This window comes from Balearica regulorum, chromosome 1 (genome assembly GCF_011004875.1).
Source record: "Balearica regulorum gibbericeps isolate bBalReg1 chromosome 1, bBalReg1.pri, whole genome shotgun sequence".
NCBI lineage: Eukaryota > Metazoa > Chordata > Aves > Gruiformes > Gruidae > Balearica > Balearica regulorum.
In genome coordinates this window covers 199,265,517-199,287,784 of record NC_046184.1, presented here as the reverse complement: position 1 = coordinate 199,287,784, position 22,268 = coordinate 199,265,517, and the positions used below count along the sequence as shown (strand labels likewise).

The window sequence follows — 22,268 nt, the reverse complement described above, 5'->3', positions numbered from 1 at the left end:
GGTGTAGGTCACCCTGGCATGGCAGCAAATCGATCTGGGGAGGACTGGGGGAAGACAAGAGTTGTCTTCATTCCTCTTAACACAGAAGTGAGCATCAATTCGGTGTGATTTAATACACACTAAGGTCTTTGAATGAATTAACAACTGGAGTGCTGGGTCCTGGTCTGGACATGGGACCCAGGCAAAGTGAGGAGCATTCAAGGAGCACAAGAGTCAGGAGAAATCTACACCAAGGGATTCAAAAGGAAAAACTGGAGAACTTGGCTCATTTAATAAAAAAAAAAAAAGACTATTAGGAACAAAGATGGGAACAATCCTCTAACACATAAAACCTTCTTAAGGAAATGATCATTTTAGATTATGTGTGGAGACAAAGACATGAAGAAATCAGTTTTCCTTCTGCAACAAAGAGTGTTTTGACTGGCTACTAGGGAACATTTCCAAGATGTACAAGGCGTGGAGCATGGGGAGAGGCTGGAGAATCCCTGTCCAGAGAGAATTTTCAGAAGTCCTTAGACAAAACTCCCCATGATGTTTCCCTGCACCGAGGGTGCCTGTGGGCGGGGGTCCGGCAGGGCTCCCTGGCAGGTGGGGGGTACCTCAGCGCAGAGGGGGTTTACATTTTGTCGCCTGAAATGCGGCATTAAGTATTCTTGGCAAGAGTCATAGCTTGGCTTGAACAAGCATTTGATAAGATCCATAAAGCTAAACAAGGATTACTGCTCTATAAGAAAGTGTTGAACACCAAGTATGCCCCACTTTCTATGATCTAAACCATGTTAATTCTCTAAGCGCAATTCATAACACATCTGGAGCCAACTATTTCCATCTGCTTATAGACAATGTTAAATGAGATACTGTTTTAATTTTGCTGAGCCAGACAGAGATAATACCCCCAGGAAACAGTTTAAGTTTGTAAAAAATAAAAAGGACAGTGTAGGTTGCTAAGTGATAATGATTCGCAAAACATAAACACTTACACAAAGGAAATTATTAATTCAGGACATTCTTTACATATCACCTCTATAATCTTTTCAGCTGTAGCCCATTAGGTACCTTTATCTCACAGCATACTCTTTTTATCTGTCTTACAACCAATTCTTTTAAGCTACGGGGCTTTTTTAAACTTACATCTCTAATTTACCCAGCCTTCGCCTGCTGCAGCCATCCTCACTCTGAAATAACACCCACAGACCCATCGCACACAGGATCAGACACATTTGACACCAAAGAAAGGCTTCAAAGAATGGTTCCATGTACTGCTGTCTGTTCATGCAGGGTGGCTGAGCCACATCTCCGTTTCCCATCATCTGTTGGGGAATTAGTGGTGTAGAGTCCAGCTCCTGCACACATGGCAGCTACCTGTTCTTTATTAACTCCTGCCACAGCGTGGCAAGGTTTTGCCCTTTGCCTTAGATGAAGACCTTGGAGATGAGAGTCTGTAAATCCAAGCTGGCAAAAATTATGTTTGCAGGGCGATGGAGAGTGTTGTCACTAATTTAAGCATGACTGCTATTTATACTGTGTTACCTGCAGTGACCAAGGAACAGCATTCAGATCTTCCACGGGAATACCTCTCCCAGCTCCCAAACGCCAAATCTTTGCTCATGAAAATGACAAGCACAGGAGCTCCACGACTCCTTGGCTGTCATTGGGGCTTGACCTCAAACAGTGGCCTAAAGGTTTGCCGATTCTTGGAAAACTACAATCGCATAAATTTTTTATTACAATGTTGTCATTTGAGTGTCTGCATGATGTATTGCTTTCCCTGTAAGGTGCTGCATCCTGAAGCAGATGCCTCCTGCAAGGAATGAGTGCAACCGGCCCGTAGTGTCCCCCAGCTCCCTCCCTGGCTGTTGGGGTTGACTGGGCTCTTCTTTCTCACTGCTGCATTTCAACTGAAGTGCATCCACTACTTACACCAAGGCTTCTTTCAACACCGACTCCCATCGTATCCCTTAGGAAGCATTGAGGTGACCTCCACAAAAACAGGAAAGTGCAGTAAAACCTGCCAGTCCGTACCTCTTTGCACTTCACCTGGTTTTGGAGATCTTTTCTGATCGTTCAGTGGCCTTTTCCCACTAGTTGTACTACAGGTCCTGCTCTGGAGCTGTTTCCCTTTTCTGTTCCCTTGCCCGTCGCAGCCTCAGTGTTGACACCCATCCCTCCCAACAGGCCCCCTGGTTAATTCAACACACTAGTGCTTATGCTGGGATGGACTGCACAGTTCAGTCCTTCATCCAAGTGCTCCTTCCGCACTCCCTGCACCTTCACAGCGTCTGTTCCTTTATGACTAGTGTTATTGGCCTACATTCTTGTATGTTGACTTTATTTCCCATTTCCTTCATGACTTCCCCTTTCTAAAAGGTATGAGCATCCACTCTTGGTGATTTCTTCATTACTTTGTGCAATGGTGATGTCTCAGCAGCCCTGGCTCATTCGTACCTTTCCGGGAACAATTTTATTGTATTGCTTGCAGAGCTTTACCATGTTTGCTTACACCTTTCTGCAATGCCCACCACCACACTATGTTGGATCGCTTTCTTGAATATTTATCCTGTAGTTTACTGTGAGCTTTTTTTTTTTTTTCTTTTCTTCTTAGAATCACCTGAAATGCTCCCAGAATATCTCTTTGGAAAGCACCTTCTCAGAGCTAGCCTTTACTTAGTGTGATCAAGTGTCACCCCACCTTTTTCTTAGTCTTCCTCTTGGTCTCTTTGTTAGATAGATAAACTAATTGTTGGCTGCATGATCATTGGGTGTATGCTTATATTAAGCATTAGGCAATGATGTATGTTTTAATTGTTTTTAATTTGCATGTTTATAGGGAAGAAGGATTTCTGATTTGTACTAACCATATCTGCATCATCTCCAAGAGATGTGTATCTGAACTTCCCTAAAAGAACTCCAAGACCTTTGCAACTGCTCTAAATAGCTTGTTCAGTTGCTTACCATACACTTAGGAAGACTTTTTAAAAACATCTAAGCTGTGGATCAAACTCTCTTGATGCTTGTATTTTCACCTAGAATAAACTTCATACGATCTTGTAAAAGCTTGAAAAATAGCTTTTAATCTATTTCATAAGCAGTGAGCCCAAGAGTGTAGATAAGTATGTGAAGATGGTCTCCATGCCCACAAAAAGGAAGAAAGCTCATGACCAAGTGGACAGTTAAAATAACTGTCTGCCAAAATCATGGGCGTTAGAAGGAGGAGATGTGGAAGTACAAGCAGCAGGTGATAAATCTGCTGGGCTTATTGCTGTCTTAGGGTGACAGAGGTTTGGTCCCCAGTCAGGCTTTTCTACCTTGCCATGCTCAGGGCTGAGACCATGGCTTGAGTAAACAACCTCTGCCAAGGTGTCCCCCTCAGAGCAGGCTCCCGCGCAGCCCCCGCAGCAGTTCCCTCAGTCATCTCCAACCCCCTTCCCCTGGGAGGGCGGATGACCCAGACCGCACCAGAGGGAAAATGGCAATGCAAAGATGCCGTTGAGCAGTGAATGGGCAGCTGAAAAATTAGGGAGACTGTCAGGAACCCCGAACAGGCATGGATTAAAAAAAAAAAAGATGGAGTAATAGGACGGGAACTGTACAAGGCCACAAATGCAAAAAAAGTGCTGCTAGGAGAAAGCACACTGTGTATGAACAAACGGTGGAAAGAAACAATGAGAGTGGGCCAGGACCGTTGCCCATCTTCCTGGCAGAGAAGGGAGACGCTGCCATGGACCTGGGGATGTCCCAGTGCAGCCTCCCTCCATCCCGGGCTGTGCTCAGGGTGTTATTCAGCCCCGTGCTATCTGCTGTGCTGCCTATTAGATTATTGCTAAAGGTGAAAACATACCGTCATAAAATTCTCCCTAATAAATCTGCCTTAATTAAGTCAGCTTGCAATTTAGTTGTGGAGACTATACTTTCTCCACCCAGCTACTGTGGTTTCTCCAGGTATGCAAGCTGGGGATTTTGACCAAGGATGGAATTTGTGTGAGTGTCACTGGTTCCATCTCCAGACTGAGAAAAAGACTCACAAAGGTAGAAACATATATTAAAAATTTCATAATTTCCCCACAAAAGGAATAAAAAAGAAGAACAGGTGTCACAGATTTGCTAAAATTAGTTTTCTCCAGGGGAAACTGTAGGATATACCACAGGAAACGTGAAAATAATAGTTCAAGTAACCAAAAGAGTAAAGACTACCTGAGAAAAAAAATGTTTTGAAGGTCTGTATTTGCAGAAGAAGCCTGGAAACAGCAAAAATATATCTCATGGCTGGAGAATATAAAGTGAGAGCTGGAGGGAACTGGGGCTCAGAGAAGCTGCAGCAGTAAGTGTGACGAAGCGAGGGCAGTGCACAGCAGCCTGGTACTGCCACCATGTGTGCTGCCTGCGGTGGGGTCTCTGCCACTCGGGGAGGGGGGGACGGGACATAGGAGTTAGAAAAGGTGACTAACAGGACCAGAATTGCTGCCCTGGGAGCTTAAAAAGGGGACATAATGTCCTCCATTACAGGGACAACCAGCGTCCTGCTTCTACCACTCTGTCCCTTGTAGCTCCAAAGATAAAAACCCCTGTGGTATAAAAAAGCTTTTTGCCAGTAACTTTGTTTTAAGGCTCACGGAGCAGTTGATCATCAATGATCTCAGCTGGCACCGAGTCGACAGATAAAAGCTGAGTCAGCCATAAAACAGGGAGCAGTTTAATCTCGGAACGTATCATGAGATTAAATCAGAGAAGCCAAACATCCCTGTCAACAGGGAGGATTAGGAAAAGGCTTCGCTCGGCTCCCCTGCCAGCAGCACACAGCCCTCTCCCAGGAGGAACGTGAGTCAGAGGAGTTGCTGCCAGTGGGCAGTTGGGCTGAGCCTGGGGAACTGCAACGTGCTGCTGGGGAATGACCAAAACAGGCCCTCGAGACGTCAACCATGATCAAGCAGGGTCCAGATGGCCAGAGATTGGTGTTTGGATCTCATCTATTGAGTGAAAAAAAAAATCAGTAGTCACCACAAACTCCTCAGTAGAGGCTGGAGTGGGAGGTTGGTACAATGTCTGGGTAGCAGTTAATCCATGTGGGTAGTTTTGAAATTAAAGATGATCCTCTGAGCAGCTGAGAAACCCTAATAATAAAGAAAAGGGTCATCAGAAGAGACTACTGTGGAAATAGAGGTGGATGGTAAATGGCAAATGGACAATTCAAAGGAAGGTTTAAAAAAAAAGGAAAGAGAAGAAATATAACAAAGTGCAATATATAACCATATGGCTGCATGATCTTGGAAATCAAGCAAAGGATCATATATTTAAAAAGGGCTGGAAAATACAAGGTCTTGCATCCCTCAGAGAAACTTCTTGAGGAAGTGTACCCAAAAAGGAGGAGTTATGAGAAGCCACCAGAGTAATGCATTTCCAGTGTCACCATTGAAAATAAGATCACTGAGTGTTAACATGAGGCAGCTATGGACTTAATGATAAACAAACCAGTCTCCCCATGGTAGCTGAGCTTTATTCAGTTCTGGTCTTTGTGCTTTCCTACTATAAACAAGGTGATCATGTATTGTTCTAGAAGTCTCTCAACACTGCCTTAATTAGGCAGCTTCCAAATTATCTCTGTTGTTTATCCCGTATTACTCATAAATCATGATCATGGTCATATTCAAGCTCTTCTTATAGGTGCTAACATCCAGTGGTGATCACCTCTGCCTTTTAATGATGATAATATAGGTTTCTGAGCCTTTGATATGATCTGCTGAAGAAGGTTCTACAACTACACATATCTTGGCAAAAGAGCCATGTGCTGCTGCTAAGATGAACGTTTGTCTTGCGGCAAGTTCTCAAGCTTTCCTCACACTGCAATAATGCCATCAGATGGGCAGAAGATGGCTGTAACCTACATTAGGGAAAATCAGAAAAGATGCAGCAGGGATCATGGAACAGAGATCCTGGACCAGCAGGAAAATTATCTTGGAAGGAAGAAATTGATTTTGCAGGTCCAAGCTCGTTAGCCTGGAAGACAGGTGAAAGAGGATGAGCTATTAACATCCCTTTCTAGCTATGCAACAGGCTGTGGCTGGGCTTCCTATGAGCTGGACTGAGCAGACTGGCCTATTTAAACATTCCAACCAAAACTCCTTTTCTACAGAAACAGGGCAGCAAGCCAGGCAGGATGCTGACACAGACCCACGGAGCAAAACCCAGGACTGTGGGCAAGGCTACCCACGTCGCCTGTTTACTGAACGGCACCGGCACAGCCAGGGGCTGGGCGGCAGAGGAAGGTCCATTCTGAAACTCATCGGCAGGTTACAGGAGAGGCGGCAGCTGCAAATTATACTTTCTTTTGCTCGGCATATGCACGGGGACAGGATTGCTAACAGGGTGGCCATGGCAATAATTAACCTGAAGACACAGTCAGCGACCACTGCCTGGACAGTTGTCACAGCAAGTTTGATGGCAGAAGGTGCGATGAATCGGTAGGGCAGTGCTCTCTGAGGTAGCGCTCTGCAGAGGGGTCGGGACTGTAATTTTTATAAGAGACTTGAAATCAAAAGCTGTGTGCAGACCCAGTAAGCACCGTTCATACAGTGTACCGGGACAGTTCTAACAAACACGTATCTTACTTTTACTGATGATTAAACAAGATTGCATTAATCCCTATCTAATGGTTTTCCTTATAATAAACTATTCAGATACTAAGATCAGATTAAAACATAAGCTTAGGTTATTACTTAATGAAATATGGTTTTATTTGTAGTAATATAAATAATACCTGCATCTTCTTATAAAATTTATATTTTTCTCTGCTGTCATATCCTTATTTGTAATAGCTTTTGTTTTGTAAACAACAGGCTAGAGAAGCATGATGTCTCTTGCAGCAACTGTAGCTATATTCAGACTTTAAAAATGGATCAGACTTCTGTAATCACCCTTTACTATGCACTGATACAGATTTTGATAGGGGGGAGATATTTGTAATTAACATTTCTTCCTAGAAAAGGAAAGCCAAAAGCAAATACAAGACACATTTCTGGTTTACAGAATTACACAATGCTACTTTGTGCTACTCGATAAGCTTCCATACGATACGGATCAGGCACAGGCACTGCCCATTCGGTTACATTGCCTGGTTACACAATTCGCTATTTCCACTACTCTGTATGTTTGAAATGGCACAATTACGTCTTTCCATTACTGCATGGGTTTGAAATGACACTGCTGAGTAATATCAGAAGATCTGGTTTTGTAGTCGTAAGGTGCTGTGAAATGTGGAAAGCTCTGCACTTCTTGGTCTGCTGTCTTTGTGTTATAGCGGTAATTCCAATAATTTAACTGCACAGAAATACTTTCTGTATTACTGCTGAGAACTCAGTAGACAGATTGCACCCCATTAAATTTTTAAGTAGAGCTTAAAAAGAAAATACAAGCTCTACAGCAACACAGCTGGCAGTAAAACTGACCGGTTGCTTTGCTATACGAGTGCTGCTGCTGCTGCGCACGGGGCAATGCTGCACGCACCGAGAACTCGCCTGCGCCACGTGGAAATGGCCAAAGTGTTCTCTGAAGCAGCTGCTGGAGTGAAGCACAAGGCAATGGTAAACCATCCCCACCGGTACTGCCAGCTTCATTCATGTATATGTATTGGCTTTGCACAGCAAGGTTTTGTGGGGGGGGGGGCTACAGGGGTGACTTCTTTGAGAAGCTGCTAGTCTGAGCTGCTGTTTGAGCCAATGCCAGCCGGCACCAAGATGGACCCACCACTGCCCAAGGCCGAGCCAATCGGCGATGGTGGTAGCGCCGCTGGGATAACATGGTTAAGAAGGGGAAAAAAACACCAGGAGCAATTGCAGCCAGCAAGGGGAGTGAGGAGATTGAGAGGAACAACTCTGCAGACACCAAGGTCAGTGCAGAAGGAGGGGCAGGAGGTGCTCCAGGTGCTGGAGCAGAGATTCCCCTGCAGCCCATGGTGAAGACCATGGTGAGGTAGGCTGTGCCCCTGCAGCCCATGGAGGAAGGATGAGGGGGTGTAGAGATTCCACCTGCAGCCCATGGAGGACCCCACGCTGGAGCAGGTGGATGCCCAAAGCAGGCTGTGACCCCGTGGGAAGCCCGTGCTGGAGCAGGCTCCTGGCAGGACCTGTGGCCCCATGGAGAGAGGAGCCCAGGCCAGAGCAGGTTTGGTGGCAGGACTTGTGACCCTGTGGGGGACCCACAGTATAAATGATTATTGGGCATGACAAAGGAAGAAAAAAACCCACCACCACCACCCCCAAAAAAAAAAAAAAAAAAAAAGAGATTTCTCTTTCAGAAGAACCAGTTACATCAAGGCAGTTCCCAGGAACTCCTCGTGAAATGACAACCTCATTTCTTTAGTAACATCAGAGCGACAGCGAGGATTTTCCAGCCTTATCACTTTCTCTCTGGGTTGCAAACAAATGCCTCCATTGTATTCCTTAGGAGTATTACCTGTTAAAACCAACCAAGAACAAGCAACTGTGGCTTCATATGGAGAGGATGTACTGTTACAATACTGGAAAATCTAGACTTGCTGTTAAAACTTCAACAGATGATGAATGCAAAGGAAAGTTTTCACAATGTTTTAAATTGCAGAGGCTTTTCAATGTTTTCTGTTGGAAAACGTCTTCATTTGTTGTGCCAACACAGAGGTGATGAACCCTTATGGAGGCCTTGGGCAGTACATTAATACTGTCACAGTAGTTGTCATCTAGACTTAAGCTAAACAGATCAAACATCCAAGTTAGGGCAAATTTACAGCTCTGTTTTATAGAATCTTTTAAAAAAGTAAGTAAGTTCAGCTTCTGCAGAAAGCTTTCCTAGCTACATGCAAGTATGGGCTCTTGACCTTTCTATGTTAGACTACGTTTTGCTCATAGGTAAAGGAAAACAAGTTTCTGGATGATTCTGCATGTTATATATCTCCGCTTCTTGTCTGAAATCCAAGTAACTGGAAGAAGTCTACAAAGCCACGTGTTAAAATCTCCATTTCACACTCAGGTTCAAGAAGAAGTGCCATTTTATTCCAAGCGTCCCTCCATTTCAGTCTTTGATGAAGGACAATCCATCCTCACTGAAGGAAGAGAATCATCAGAAAGGAAGATGCTGAGGGATGTGCAACACCATAGAGCATTTCTCTGAATATACGTTAAGAAAATAAGTCATGCTCTTTTCTAGCAAGCTAGAAGACAAAGCAGTTTTTGATGTATTTCAAAAGTCCACTGAATTTTATGGAAACAGTGCCCTTACCAACAGCTCTCCTTGAAATTTGCTCCTCTCCCATAGGAGTGGTGCAGGCTTTTCCTCATAGCCAGGAGGACATTGGACCAATTTTTGATGAGCTGTATATGAAAAACTGCTAGTCCAGCTGCATTTGTTCATGGCTTCACTTGCAGCTGGCTTGTGGTCGGAGCCAGCTGAAACCATCCTCGGAGTGTTTCACAACCACGTATCAGCATGTGCAAACCGGAGCTTCTGAGCAAATTCTGGGGGTCAAACATTCAAGGTTGCCCTGTTTTGCCTCAAAAGGTCACTCTAGCACCTTTTTCCCCCAATTCTTACGGAACTATTGATATGACAGCTTTTGCTATTTAAATTGCTAGTTTCTTTTCTGAGCTCCCGTTTATAAAAGCGAGAGGTCTGCGTAGCCACGGCTCTGCGCCTTTTGGCGTCACACACAGCAGTGGAGGATGCGGGTACTCACTCTGCCCAGTGGATAATTTGCTCCTCTGCTCCCAGCACATGCTGTAAGTAATAGTTAAGCCTTCGTGAGTAGTAAGATATGCAGCTAAATCTTGCCATTTTAATATTGCTTTTGTATGATTAAACGTACACATTCAGATCAATACACCAGATTTAAGGTCCTGTCTCTCTACTATTCCTTATTACAAAAATCAGCATTTATCATTATTCATATATATTAGCTTGTATTCAATGTTCAAATGAATCATCCATATTAAAGTTGTACAATAAAAGAAAAAACTCAAGAGGGGAGAAGAAAGTTCTACCAGAAAAACAAACGATAAGAAATACCAGTCGATGGGTAACTAACCCCCTCGAAGAGGTGTGCTCTAAGCTGCATGACCACTTAACCGAGTAACACACCGAAGGGCAGCATTCCTTTCTCTTTCTGAAATCACAGAAAAGAACGGCAAGAAATCCTTGGCTGTTGGCTTGATACAAAGCCTTACCAAATCAAATGTGAGGAGTTTTCCCCTGGGGTCAGTTTTTGTCTTCCCCCTCTGACTGATCAGCAGTAGGACGTGTACGTGCGCACACAGACACGCGCGCGCACAAGATGGGAGGCGCGGGACAAGCAGAGGGCTACCCTGCAGCGTGCCTGGAGCTTGGGGGAATGGAGCAGAGGAGCAGGCAGCTAGAGCAAATGTATTCATTTACACTTGTTTGACTAGATCCAAATTAATTTGTGAAACATCCCCTTTGCACCTGATAGGCTGTTGAAAGCAAAAGACCATTTGTTTTTCCTGCCGACACACTAATTGCTAGGTTCACATCTGCCCGGCTCCTCTTCTCGTGGAGGGTTCCTGTCCTCCATATCTCCGTCTCTGCAAGGGTACCACAATTACATGTTCTCAAAGACATTTTTGGAACTCTGTACGTGGTGGGTTGACCCTGGCTGGAGGCCAGATGCCCCCAAAGCTGCTGTCACTGCCCTCCTCAGCTGGGCAGGGGAGAGAAAATATAACAAAAGGCTCGTGGGTCGAGATAAGAACACGGAGAGATCACTTACCAATTACCATCACAGGCAAAACAAATTCAACTTGAGAAAATTGATTTCATTTATTGCCAATCAAATCAGAGTTAAGTAATGAGAAATAAAACCAAATCTTAAAACACTTCTCCCCACCGATCCCTTCTTCCCGGGCTCAACTTCACTCCCAATTTCTCTGCCTCCTCCCACATGGGGGGATGGGGAATGGGGGTTGTGGTCAGTTCATCACATGGTGTCTCTGCCGCTCCTTCCTCCTCAGGAGGAGGACTCCTCTCATCGTACCCCTGCTCCAGCCTGGGGTCCCTCCCACAGGAGACAGTCCTGCATGAACTTCTCCAACGTGAGTCCTTCCCATGGGCTGCAGTTCTTCACAAACTGCACCAGCATGGGTCCCTTCCACGGGGTCACAAGACCTGCCACCAAACCTGCTCCAGCATGGGCTCCTCTCTCTGTGGGGCCACAGGTCCTGCCAGGAGCCTGCTCCAGCATGGGCTTCCCAAGGGATCACAGCCTGCTTTGGGCATCCACCTGCTCCAGCATGGGGTCCTCCACAGGCTGCAGGTGGAATCTCTGCTCCACCATGGACTTCCATGGGCTGCAGGAGGACAGCCTGCTTCACCATGGTCTTCTCCAGGGGCTGCAGGGGGATCTCTGCTCTGGCACCTGGAGCACCTCCTGCCCCTCCTTCTGCACTGACCTTGGTGTCTGCAGAGTTGTTCCTCTCACATCTTCTCACTCCTCTTGCTGGCTGCAATTGCTCCTGGTGTTTTTTTCCCCTTCTTAACCATGTTATCCCAGCGGTGCTACCACCATCGCTGATTGGCTTGGCCTTGGCCAGCGGCGGGTCTCTCTTGGAGCCAACTGGCATTGGCTCTGTCGGACACAGGGGAAGCTTCTAGCAGCTTCTCGCATAAGCCACCCCTGTAGCCCCCCCGCTACAAAACCTTGCTGTGCAAGCCCAATACCCCATACTATGGCAATGCAATCCTACCATGTAACTACATAGGCACTGGCAGTATATCTCATCTTTCTTTTGAGAAACTGACAGTGACATCATTTTGTCTCTAAAGGGTTTTTTCTGGTTTTATAACAAGTACCACAAGCACTATCCTGCTTCCCTAATGAAGCACAGTTCGGGTTTGTTGGGTTTTTTTTGCCTAAAAGATGGTATAGATAGGATAACACCAATTTCTTAATACCATTCCAATTAAACGATATGGCAATCAGAAAATACTCACATTTAAACTTTCAAACTATTATCATGATTGAACAGAAGAACAACTACTGTTAGATACTGGACTTCCCTCAGTGAAGCAGGGGAGTATTTCCCTGCATCTGCCCTTTCTTCCTTATCTTACACAAAATAGGTGATTTGATTTCCAATAGCATTAAATCAAAGGCTTTGCTATGCACACATTGGACTCTGCTTTCAACAAGCAGCAATAACTAATAGTAAAATACACATAGTAAGGAAAACAATAAATATCAAATTGGTAAAACAGAGAAAAACTCAGTGCAACAAAGACAGGGATTTAGAAAAATCTGTAGGTGTAACTTGATTAAAAATAATACAGGATTTTAAAATATGCACTTGTATAAAAAAGAAACCACAAGATAAATTCTTCCAAAATATCTTGCAGTTTACCATAAAATAGTTGCTTGAACATTCATTTTCTGTAAGGAATTCTTTATACGTGAAGAGGTGTGACAATCTAATGATATTACGTTAATCCACCCAGGCAAATGCATGGAAAAACCTGATTGCAGATTTATTTACATCCATTCAGAACATCCTAAAGTTCATTTACAATTTAGGTTAAAAAGTCCTCTCAATGTATGTGGCAATTTGAACTAATTTATACACATTCTTTGGAGTGAATTGACTTGAGCCAGAGCAACATTTCTGATACAAAATAGGCCAAAATCAGACAAAACTTGGAATCAGGCTAATGCAGGCAGGGAGGGAGCACGGGAGGTCTCTGGTGGAACCTCCTGCTCACAGCAGCTTAGCTCTGAGGTCAGACCAGGCTGCTCAGGGCTTCATCCAGTCAGGACTTGAAAACCTCCAAGGATGGAGACTGCACCACTTCTATGGGCAACCTGTGCCTCTGCCTGACTGTCCTCATGGGGGAAAAAAAGCGTCTCCTTACATCCAGGCTGAAAATCTTGTGTTTCAACTTAACATCCATTGTCTCCATCTTCTCACCCAGCCCCCTACCATTTGTCCAATGTCTTTCTTGTACTGGGAGCCCCAAGCTGGGCGCAGGCTTCAGACACAGTCTAATGACTGATGAGTAAAGGGGGTTAACTGTGACCAGGGTACAGGTCCCTGGGATGAGGACAGCCCATCTCATTCCTTCAGCTACCTTTTCCTAATGCTTACCAGTTGTTGTTGCTTGCTTCAACAACCAGTTGCTTGTTGTTTGCTTCAACCAAATGTCAGCTAAAACACATTTTTTGTCAAGCATCTCCCCCCAGCTTGTGGCTGTGAACCTGGGTGGGAACTGATGCTCCAAGGCGAGCTTTGCTGTATGCCAGACCCCGCGGAAGAGCTGCTCAAGGCACAGAAGTGCTCTGGCACTCTCCATAGTAATTTTCCCCCCACAGAAAACTGTTCCCTCGCGGCACGGCTCATGTCTGCAGCAACTGGTTGCCAACACCTGAACTATAGGAGAATGCACATTATTTCTTGTCTATTTACTCCTACTGCCTTCCACAAATTATTCTACCAGGGCACTGGTTTCTAAAGACATTTTACCACTACAGTATCACACTGGAGCACAGAAGTTAATACCTTCCTCATTAAAATATTTTATTCATAAGCAAATAATAAAGATGGAGGCAAATATTTGACGAGATGATTGAGTTTTAAAAAATCTCAGAAGAAACAGAAGCAATGCAAGCTAAGTAGTTATGACAATGTCATACACTCATAGAAAACCAGGTGTAATCTTGAAAGTAATTGGAACCTCCTGTGGCCTTGTCTGAAATATAAAAACATACATAAAATGAGGAAATCAGCCCCATAATTAATTAACTATTGCTTAATAAGGCATCAGGAGTGAGGATTGACGTCCCTAACTTCAGATGTCTAAACGCAGGTTGAGCCACTTGCTGTGGCAATAAAAAGCAACAGAAGAAACCTGACAATGTTAAGTCTATATTGGGATAAAACAAATTGAGCTTACAAGTTTTCCTTTCTGATTATAAAGGAGCACAGGACAACCTCGGCATTATGCCTCCCTCCCCATGTTTCACATCCAGAGATGTGTTCTTGGCCCACCACTTGTGTCAAGTGATGCAATTTATCTCAGGTCTCTTTTTCTGCAGTGACCAAGCAGAAATAAGTGGTATTGGTATGCTCACACAGACATTTCTGCCGTTCGGCTCAAAATGGCAACTAATTAAGTCTCAGTAACTTGTTTGTGTGCTGCACCCTCTGTAAAAAACAAAATTTGAAATGCCCCTGAGCTGAGCATTAGCAAAATGACAGCTTACCACCTCTTCATCTGTGCTGTGACTGAAGCTACATGACCAGTTAGCACAAATTCAGAAATGCTGAAGTGAAGCAGTGTGGGTGCGATGCACTGTTTCAACTTCTTCTTACTATCTGCATAACAATGCTGCCCCGGGGTTCCAGCTAAGATCAAAGTCCAACTGTATTACTGGGTACACACATTCATAATTACACTTTGTCTGCTGTGGACCAAAACGCGCCACTGCAGCAACCGAGGATATTCCTATTTCCAGGTGTATACTGCGTCCTTGTATGTGCAGGAGATGTTGTGTCTCTGCAGGAAGGGCAGCAGTAAAGCATAAATGCTACATCTGAACCCCTGCATCTTTCCCTCTGTGGGGGGAGCAAACCAGCAGATACCTGGGGTCCCTTCAGCTACAGCTGCTATATTCAGTACAGCTGAGTCCTAAATAAGCACCCCTTGCTTCAGACATGGAAACAGGTCGTGAACTGGCTTTCACGGTCAGTCAGACAGTCATGGAGCAGCCAGGGAAAAACATCCAAACTGATCCACTACACCGTACTGTCTCCCAAACTAGCTATTAAATCAAAATCTCTTATTTCTCATAGACAAGTCTTAAAATGGGCGCATATTTATGCAGCAATGCCAACGGTCAGCATCAAATATCTGACTAAAGCTGGGGGCAAATCCATGGGGTATCAAGTGCACGGTCTTTAAGACCAAGTAGGTCTCTGGTAAGTCTTACAGAACCAGGGGTAGGGGATGACGGGGGAGTTCTGCTCTATTTACTCACATTTAGGTCATCATACAGGTACAGAAGTGCCAAAGGGAGGGAAAGGAGGAGTAATTCTTTCCCCTACGTTGTGGAACGGTGACAGACCTGAGTTGAAGTGACCCTTACAGCTGTTGAGGTCTCAGCTCACCAGCCAGTGAATCTACTCTTTGCTCAACACAAGCTTCTCCGATCTACAGTCAGTGCTTTACAAATTAACCTTGCTGTCACAGTGACTGGTGGGTGAGGGCTTCTTTTCTTGAGTAACAAACAGCTGGTGTTTGCCTATTTCAGATCCCTGCATAAGCAAATATTGTTCAAGCGCTGAATTCCTAAGCAAGCTGAAAAATGCATTATTTAAAACATGGTTGTGTTCCAGAATTGCACAATATTAATATTGCTAAAGCTACTTAATGCTTACACATCTAATGCATATATATAATAATTTGATAATTTTTAACTGAACTTTTTAATAACTGTTTCCAGTTATTCATGAATTACGGCATGACAAATTTGGACCAAATATTTCATTGGTCTCTACATTTGTGCATATTATTGGTTGCACATTCAGTCTCCTCTTCTGCATGACCAAAAATTTCCACTTTTTTTGAAGATCTGCTCTTCCTTTAGTATCTCCTGTTAAACAAGGTGCACCTCAGTCAGATTTCATTTGTGTTTTCAGTTTGGCAAGACCAGTGAGACATTCATCTCTCCATTTTCTCCTGGCATCCAGGATTTTTGGAACAACTGGAATTTTTTCAGACATAGCCTGGAACAGAAAATTTAAAAATGATTCAGTCTGACGTTCTGAGTAAAAAGTTTTGCATCAGCATTGTTTTCCTGCCTTCCCTGTGTCAGACCAAGTAACCATCCACTCAAACTGTAATTCAGTCCATCGCAAGCAATAGGCTGCTAATTCTTTACATGGGTGACTGGCAATGAGCTAACCTGTATGAAAAGAAAAGTGCTCCCACTTGGAGAAGGTTGGCCTGAATGTGGCAATGAAGGTACCTACAGAAACATTAAAGCATCAGCCTCTTCTCTCGGTTTGCCCCACACAGCCACTGTCTAGTCTCTTTGATAATAACCTTTTATTAAATAGGAAGGAGGCAACCTGGCCACTTATGTGGCTAAAAAAGTGCTCTAAACCAAATTCCTCTGTGTGTGTGCTTAAAGCCGTGATCTCTCTTCTGGCTCCTAATAAATGTAATGAGGGATACCATGTTTATTAAAAACATTTTGTCTTAGGAGTGCCATTATAATCAAAATGACAGGGGAAGACACATAACAAACCCAGAATTATGATTTTGGAATTCCATTATTGAAATATGGGGGAAAGTACAGCACTATTTGAGGACATGGAGGTAGAAGTCTAAACAAGTTATCACACAAAAATGGTATTTAAAACAAAGTGGAAAAAAATAAAGTATTTCTGAGTGCATAATCAAAGTTGTCTTAGAAGTGCCAGTTAAATGTATCACTGAAAGAAGAACAAGAGGTAGTAAGCTCTGGCCAGCTAGTACTTGTAACAGATTTTCTTTCAAAGAAAAAAAGCTGGTTTGAGAGCTCAGGTAGAGATCACAAGGTCATCTTTGCCAAAATAGCACCTGAGGTCTTAGGTTAAAAAGGCAAGTGTTGAGAAACTGGGTAAAACCTGGACCTCCTACCAATGACTGGCAAGTTGCAGTCACCCCTGAAAAAAGTCAGGGGAGGGACAGAGGAGTAAGATAAGAAATGTTTAATGTTTTACTCTTAAGAGGATTCTTGCAAACCCATCTTTGGCACTGAAGACCAAAGATAATAGAGAGACACAGAAACAGACGGTGAAGTGAAATCCAGCTTTCCATAAAGAAACCCAAACTGTTTCATACTAATCAAAAGCTTCTAATTGTGAATAACTCCACAATTATTATTGATTGTTATTATAAGCAGTCTATCTTGTTTAAGCATAAAAAAATCTTTTTTCCTTTTTAACACAGCTGATGTTGAATTTATATAAATAGGAACAAAAAAAAAAAAAAGGAACAAAAATGCTGTCTTCCAGTCAGAGAACTTCCATATACGGAATCAATCTGACAGCTCATCAAGAACAATTCAACGCATGCACATGTTTTTTAGCGAAGCATTAAAAAAAGGGAACTATGAAGAGGCAGAGTTAGGAAATAATACTTCATTTAATTCCTGTGATCATACAAAGTAGTCTATATAGTGAGTCATGGGCTTAGAAATGTTAATAGACAAACTGGGTCCCAATCCAGCATAGCACTTAAATACATCTTATCTTTAAACATGCAAGTAAACTTACCGGACTGCTCATAAGTATAACTTAAATGTGTATTTGCATGTTACAGACTGGAGTTCTAGTTTGTAAAGTATACAAAACCAAGAAAACACTCAGAAGAAAAAAGCTACAGGGTTTATGCCAGAAGATGGAGTAGGAGGAAGACATGGGGGGAAAAGTCATGTAGGAAAGGAAGCTCAGAGCTGTGGTAAGGACAGAAGTGGTAAGAAACAGTGTGGAGGATTACTGTCAATAACCCATAGTTGTTAGCAGCAGACTCCTCTGTCTAGTAATGATGTTACTCAGCTGCTAGATCACTTTCCCTTGATATATGTCAAAGTGCTTTGAAAAGGGACATACATGCATTCTATACTCATCTTTTCAAAGTACATATTCACACAAGAAATACAGACACCTCTAACAGTAAACTGAAATGGTACAAATGTTAAAACAAAAGCTAACAAACTCTGTTATGAATGTCACTGCATTTATCAACTCCATATTTACCTGATTGATTTTCTGCTCAATTTCACCTGAAAATTCTGGAACTGGTCCAAAGGTGTTGAGAACACGTCTCATACCTTCACGGTATCTTTCACAGTAATTTGAAATACCTAAAAATAAGAGTGAAAAATTGCCTTTCAACAGAAAATCCTACTTAAGTTCAATAAGGCTGCCTGTGCTTATGCACTGTCTTAAATCAGAGTCCAAAATGAAGGTGTGCTCTTACGCTTAAGATACCTAATTGTCATCAAGGAAAAATGGATTCTATCTACCACATTTCCATTAAGGTTCATGGAAAAATCATTCAGGATGTGCCTTCATTGCAAATCCAATTAATGCTACATACCAACAGGCAATGCTATATGAGAGGTGTAGTACACAACCATGGATATACTCGTGCTTTGTTACTTGAGACCAGAAAGCTTCCCCAACCAGTGTCCACAAGGAGAGTGCTCTCACGTCCTATCAGTTGAAGCATTCCTGCTGATACCTTTATTTATTGACCTGGAGCGTATCGAGAGCAGCATGGCTTGGGGAGAAAGGGTCAATGGCATAGAGACCCAGGTGGCCTCCAGTGAACGAGGAACAGATGGATCTTCCAGATCAGTATCTTGTATTGCAACTCGGGTTAACAACAGGGATTTGGCTTTTAGTATCCTCTTTGATGGTTCAGCACTGCTAGGGGGAGATGAGATCCACCTGACAAAGTGGAGAAAACGCATCTTTGCCAAAAACCTGGCCAATGTGGTAAGAAAAGCTTTATATTAGGAAAACTGGAAAAGTGAAATTACAACCTGTAGTCAAGTGAAGAAGGGGTGTACAGGTTGGGAGAAAAAAAAAAAGAGTGCAGGGTAACAGGTACAAGAGAAACCTCAAGAAAGTATAAAAAAAGGCAGGAGTCCACCTCTAGTGCACGTGCACAAATGCACGCAACCTGGGAAACAATCAGGGGAAATGAGAGCTCCATGTGTGGTCACACAACTACATTGTTGGAGCAACTGAGGTGTGGTGGGATAGCTCACACAGCTGGAGTGCTGCAGTGGACAGATACACACTTCAGGAAAGACAAAGAGGAAAGACAAGGAGAAGATGTGCTATCTCTGTAAAGGAGCAGATGTATGGAGTGTTCTATGGGATGGGCGACTGGCTGGGTGAGAGCCTGTTGGTCAGCACCAGTGGAGATGCCAGTAAAGGACAGCATCCTCCAAAGGCAAAACCAGTCCATCCTGATATTCAGGAAGACAAGTAAATGCATCAAGAGATTGGCTTGGATGAGCTCCAGTGCAAAAAGGCAGCATATGGGACATGGAAGCAAGGACAGGCTGTAAAGGAGAAATTTCAAAACACTGTCCAGGCATGTAAGGATGGTGTCAGGAAAGCCAAAGCTCAGCTCTAGTTGAGACTTGCAAGGATGTCAAGGGCAACAAGAAGGGCTTCTATGTTACATTCGTAATAGAAGGCTGAACAAGCAAAGTGTGGGCCTGTTGCTGAATGGGTGGGTGAATTTAGTGACAGGAGAAACAAGTAAAGCGGAGTTACTAATTGATGTCTTTGCTTCAGTCTTCATTGACAAGGTCTCCTATGCCTCTGTGCTTAGAGGCAGGGTTCAAGGAGGAGAGGAACAATCAGCAGTAGATGACAATCCAGTCAGTGACTATCTGCAAGAACTCCGCCCCACCTGAGACCATGGGACAAGACAGACTGTATCCAAGGATACGAGAGAAATGGCCCCTGCCCTTGCAAGGCTGCTTTCTATTGTATTTTAAAAATCATGTCAGTCAATGCATCTCATCATTTGAGATTCCCAGATGACTGAAGGCAAATATTGCACCCATCTGGAGAAAGGTCAAAAGAACAATCCAGAGTACTACAGGCCAATCAATCTCACTTCTGTCCCTGAGAAAATGAAAGAGCAAGTCCTCTTGAAACAAATTCCTGGGCACAGGATTAAGACGAAAGTGATTGTGACAATCAGCATGTAGTCACCAATGGGTACACCATGGTGTAAATCATGTCTGATGGACATCGTTACCTTCTGTGATAAAATCATTGGATTTGTGGAAAATAGTAATGGATATAATTTACCTCAACTTTAGAAGGGCATTTGACACTGTCTCCTGTGATATTCTGTATCAAAGTTAGGACATTAAAGTCTGCATGCTTTGACAACTAGACGGACAAAAAATGGGTCGGATACTCAGGTTCAGATGGTAGTGGTCAATGGGTTGTACTCCACCTGAAGGCCAGTAAAAGTGGAGTACCACAGCAATCTATCCTGAGACCTGTACTGCTTAACAGCATTTGCTGATAAAGTTTGTGAATGGTATCAAATTGAGCACGGGTGGGAGGTGGGGGAAGATGGACCAGCTGATACATTGGAGGGAAGGAACAGACAGGCAGGGTCCTTAGACAGGATGGAAGAATGAGACAATACAAAACCTTAAAAAATTTAACAAGGACCAATGCAAGATCCTGCACCTCAGAAGGAAGAGCTCTGTGCAACAACAGGCTTGTGAACCCCAAGAACTGGTTGTGGCAAGCAGCAAGCTGAACGTGAGCCAACAGTGTGTGCCCTGGCAGCAAAGAGGGCCAACAGCATCCTAGGCTGTGTTAACAGCACAGCCAGTAGATTAAAGGAAGTGAGTAACTCCCTTTACTCGGCGTTCATTAGACTGCATACAGAATGTTGGATTCAGTTTGGGGTCCTCCAACACAAGAAAGACATTGACAAACTGGAGCAACTTCAGCAGAGGCCACCAAAATGGTGGGGGCTGGAAAACTTGCCCTGTGAGGAGAAGCTGGGGGAACTGGGCTTGTTCAGCCTGGGGCAGAAATGGCTTTGGGGGGACCTAACAGCAGCTCCCCAGTGCCTACAGGGAGGTCACTGAGCAGACAAAGCCAGGCTCTTTACAGTTGTTGCATGGCAGGAAAAGAAGAGACAACAGGCACAATTTGAAACAAGAGGTTCAGACTGGATACTCAAGCACTGGCACAGGTTGCCCACTGAGGTTGTGAAGTCTCCATCTCCGGCGGTTTTCAAGACTGGATGAAACCCCAAGCAGCTTGGTCTGACCTCAGAACTGACCCTGCTGTGAACATCTTAAAAGACATGTGGTCAGAAAGCCTGAGAACCAGCTAACTGGTAATAATGGGTAAAATGGCAGTCAAGCAGACCTTGGCTGAATTAGGGAAAGGTCCAGCTTCCATCAGCTCCAGTAGGAATCTCAAAAAAATTACTCTTGAGGCACTAGAGAGGAACTGGGATGATAAATGCACCACGAAGGTGCACTTATCAGACACTTAGCCAGACATAGACACCTAGTTAACTTTTTAGTGCTATTAACTCCCACATAATCAAGAAAGGATAAGGCAGCCTTTCCCACTGTACATCAATCAAGAAGTCACGAGCTGCACCACAACAGTAAATAAGCAATGCTTGTCTGGCAGTAAGCAAGCCAACATGAGTAAGAATGTGATTATCCCGATGAACACCCTAGATCTGAGAAGGGAAGTTCTGGATATGCACTAAAAGCTTGTCAATGTCCCTTTTATGAGAACCATAGAGACTGAAGAATTTGCATCCTTAACTCTCTTTTTATTACCTAATTATCAAAGCAAAGAGGAGAAAGCTGCAGAAGACAAAGGCAAGGAGTTACGGTTATCAACTCTTTCCTGAAGACTCAGATCATACAGATCAAGAAGCATGAATCTGAACTGCTCATAGTCTTATCCAACCACAAAATGCAGGAAATGTATGTAGAGTGGCCTGACTACCACAGAAAAGAATGCAACTCAGGTCAAGAGTCATTAAGCAGTCTCTTTCCTGAACAGCTTGTAGACAGTTCCCTGGAATGCAATACTGTGTGGTATCAATACCGTAGAAGTCACACCTGTCTAACCCTAAATGGCTGAGGTTGAAAGGTGGATGAAGGAACTGAAACCTCCAACTACTGGCAACTATGAATCATAAACTACAACACTTATACTGCTCAACATGACTGAAATCGCTGAAGTACAGGTTTTCCAAAAGGTCTCTGAGGTCAGTAAGAGTACGGAGAACACTCTGGTCTCTGGTTCAAAGACAGAAGAACTTTCAAAGGACACATGCTCAAGGAAGCATTAAATTTCCTTTAAGAAATTAGCACTTAGAAGTCACAATGACCTTCAGATCAACAACTGGAAGAACAGAATGGGAGAACACATCCATTGCATGAGACCAACATGGAGAAATTTGAGAGTATTCAACTCGCTTAAAAAATGGACTGGAAACATTCTTCAGTATCAAAAGGAAGGAGGCTCTGAGAAGAACAGCTGCCTTGTTAAGTAACATGAACCTTTATTTGGTGCCAAGAGTGTGCCAATCAGCATTTAGTCAGCCTTTTTCCTCGCGTTATCTACCCATGGAGCATATGTGTTCCCAGAACACACTCTGGCATGTTCTGGCCTTCTCCAACACAGTAAGGGAGGTCACCTAGTCATACAGGTATATTGGTGCTCTAATTATAT

At 43.7% G+C, this 22,268-nt stretch overlaps 1 protein-coding gene across 5 annotated transcripts in view; it reads right to left on the bottom strand.

The window, feature by feature from the left end:
• Nucleotides 1-22,268, bottom strand: part of CRYL1 (crystallin lambda 1) — a 93,070-nt gene that overhangs the window by 19,455 nt on the left and 51,347 nt on the right. For 3 of the 5 annotated variants that reach the window (XM_075742215.1, XM_075742214.1, XM_075742216.1), the window contains 2 exons: nt 17,766-17,872; nt 13,514-15,746 (listed from right to left, as the gene is read on the bottom strand). In XM_075742215.1, the coding sequence (XP_075598330.1) occupies nt 15,633-15,746; nt 17,766-17,872 (221 nt within the window). In that variant the 3' untranslated portion in view covers nt 13,514-15,632. Of the gene's footprint in view, nt 1-13,513; nt 15,747-17,765; nt 17,873-22,268 lie in introns of those variants that run through there. The other 2 variants (XR_012833390.1, XR_012833391.1) reach the window with 2 other exon arrangements.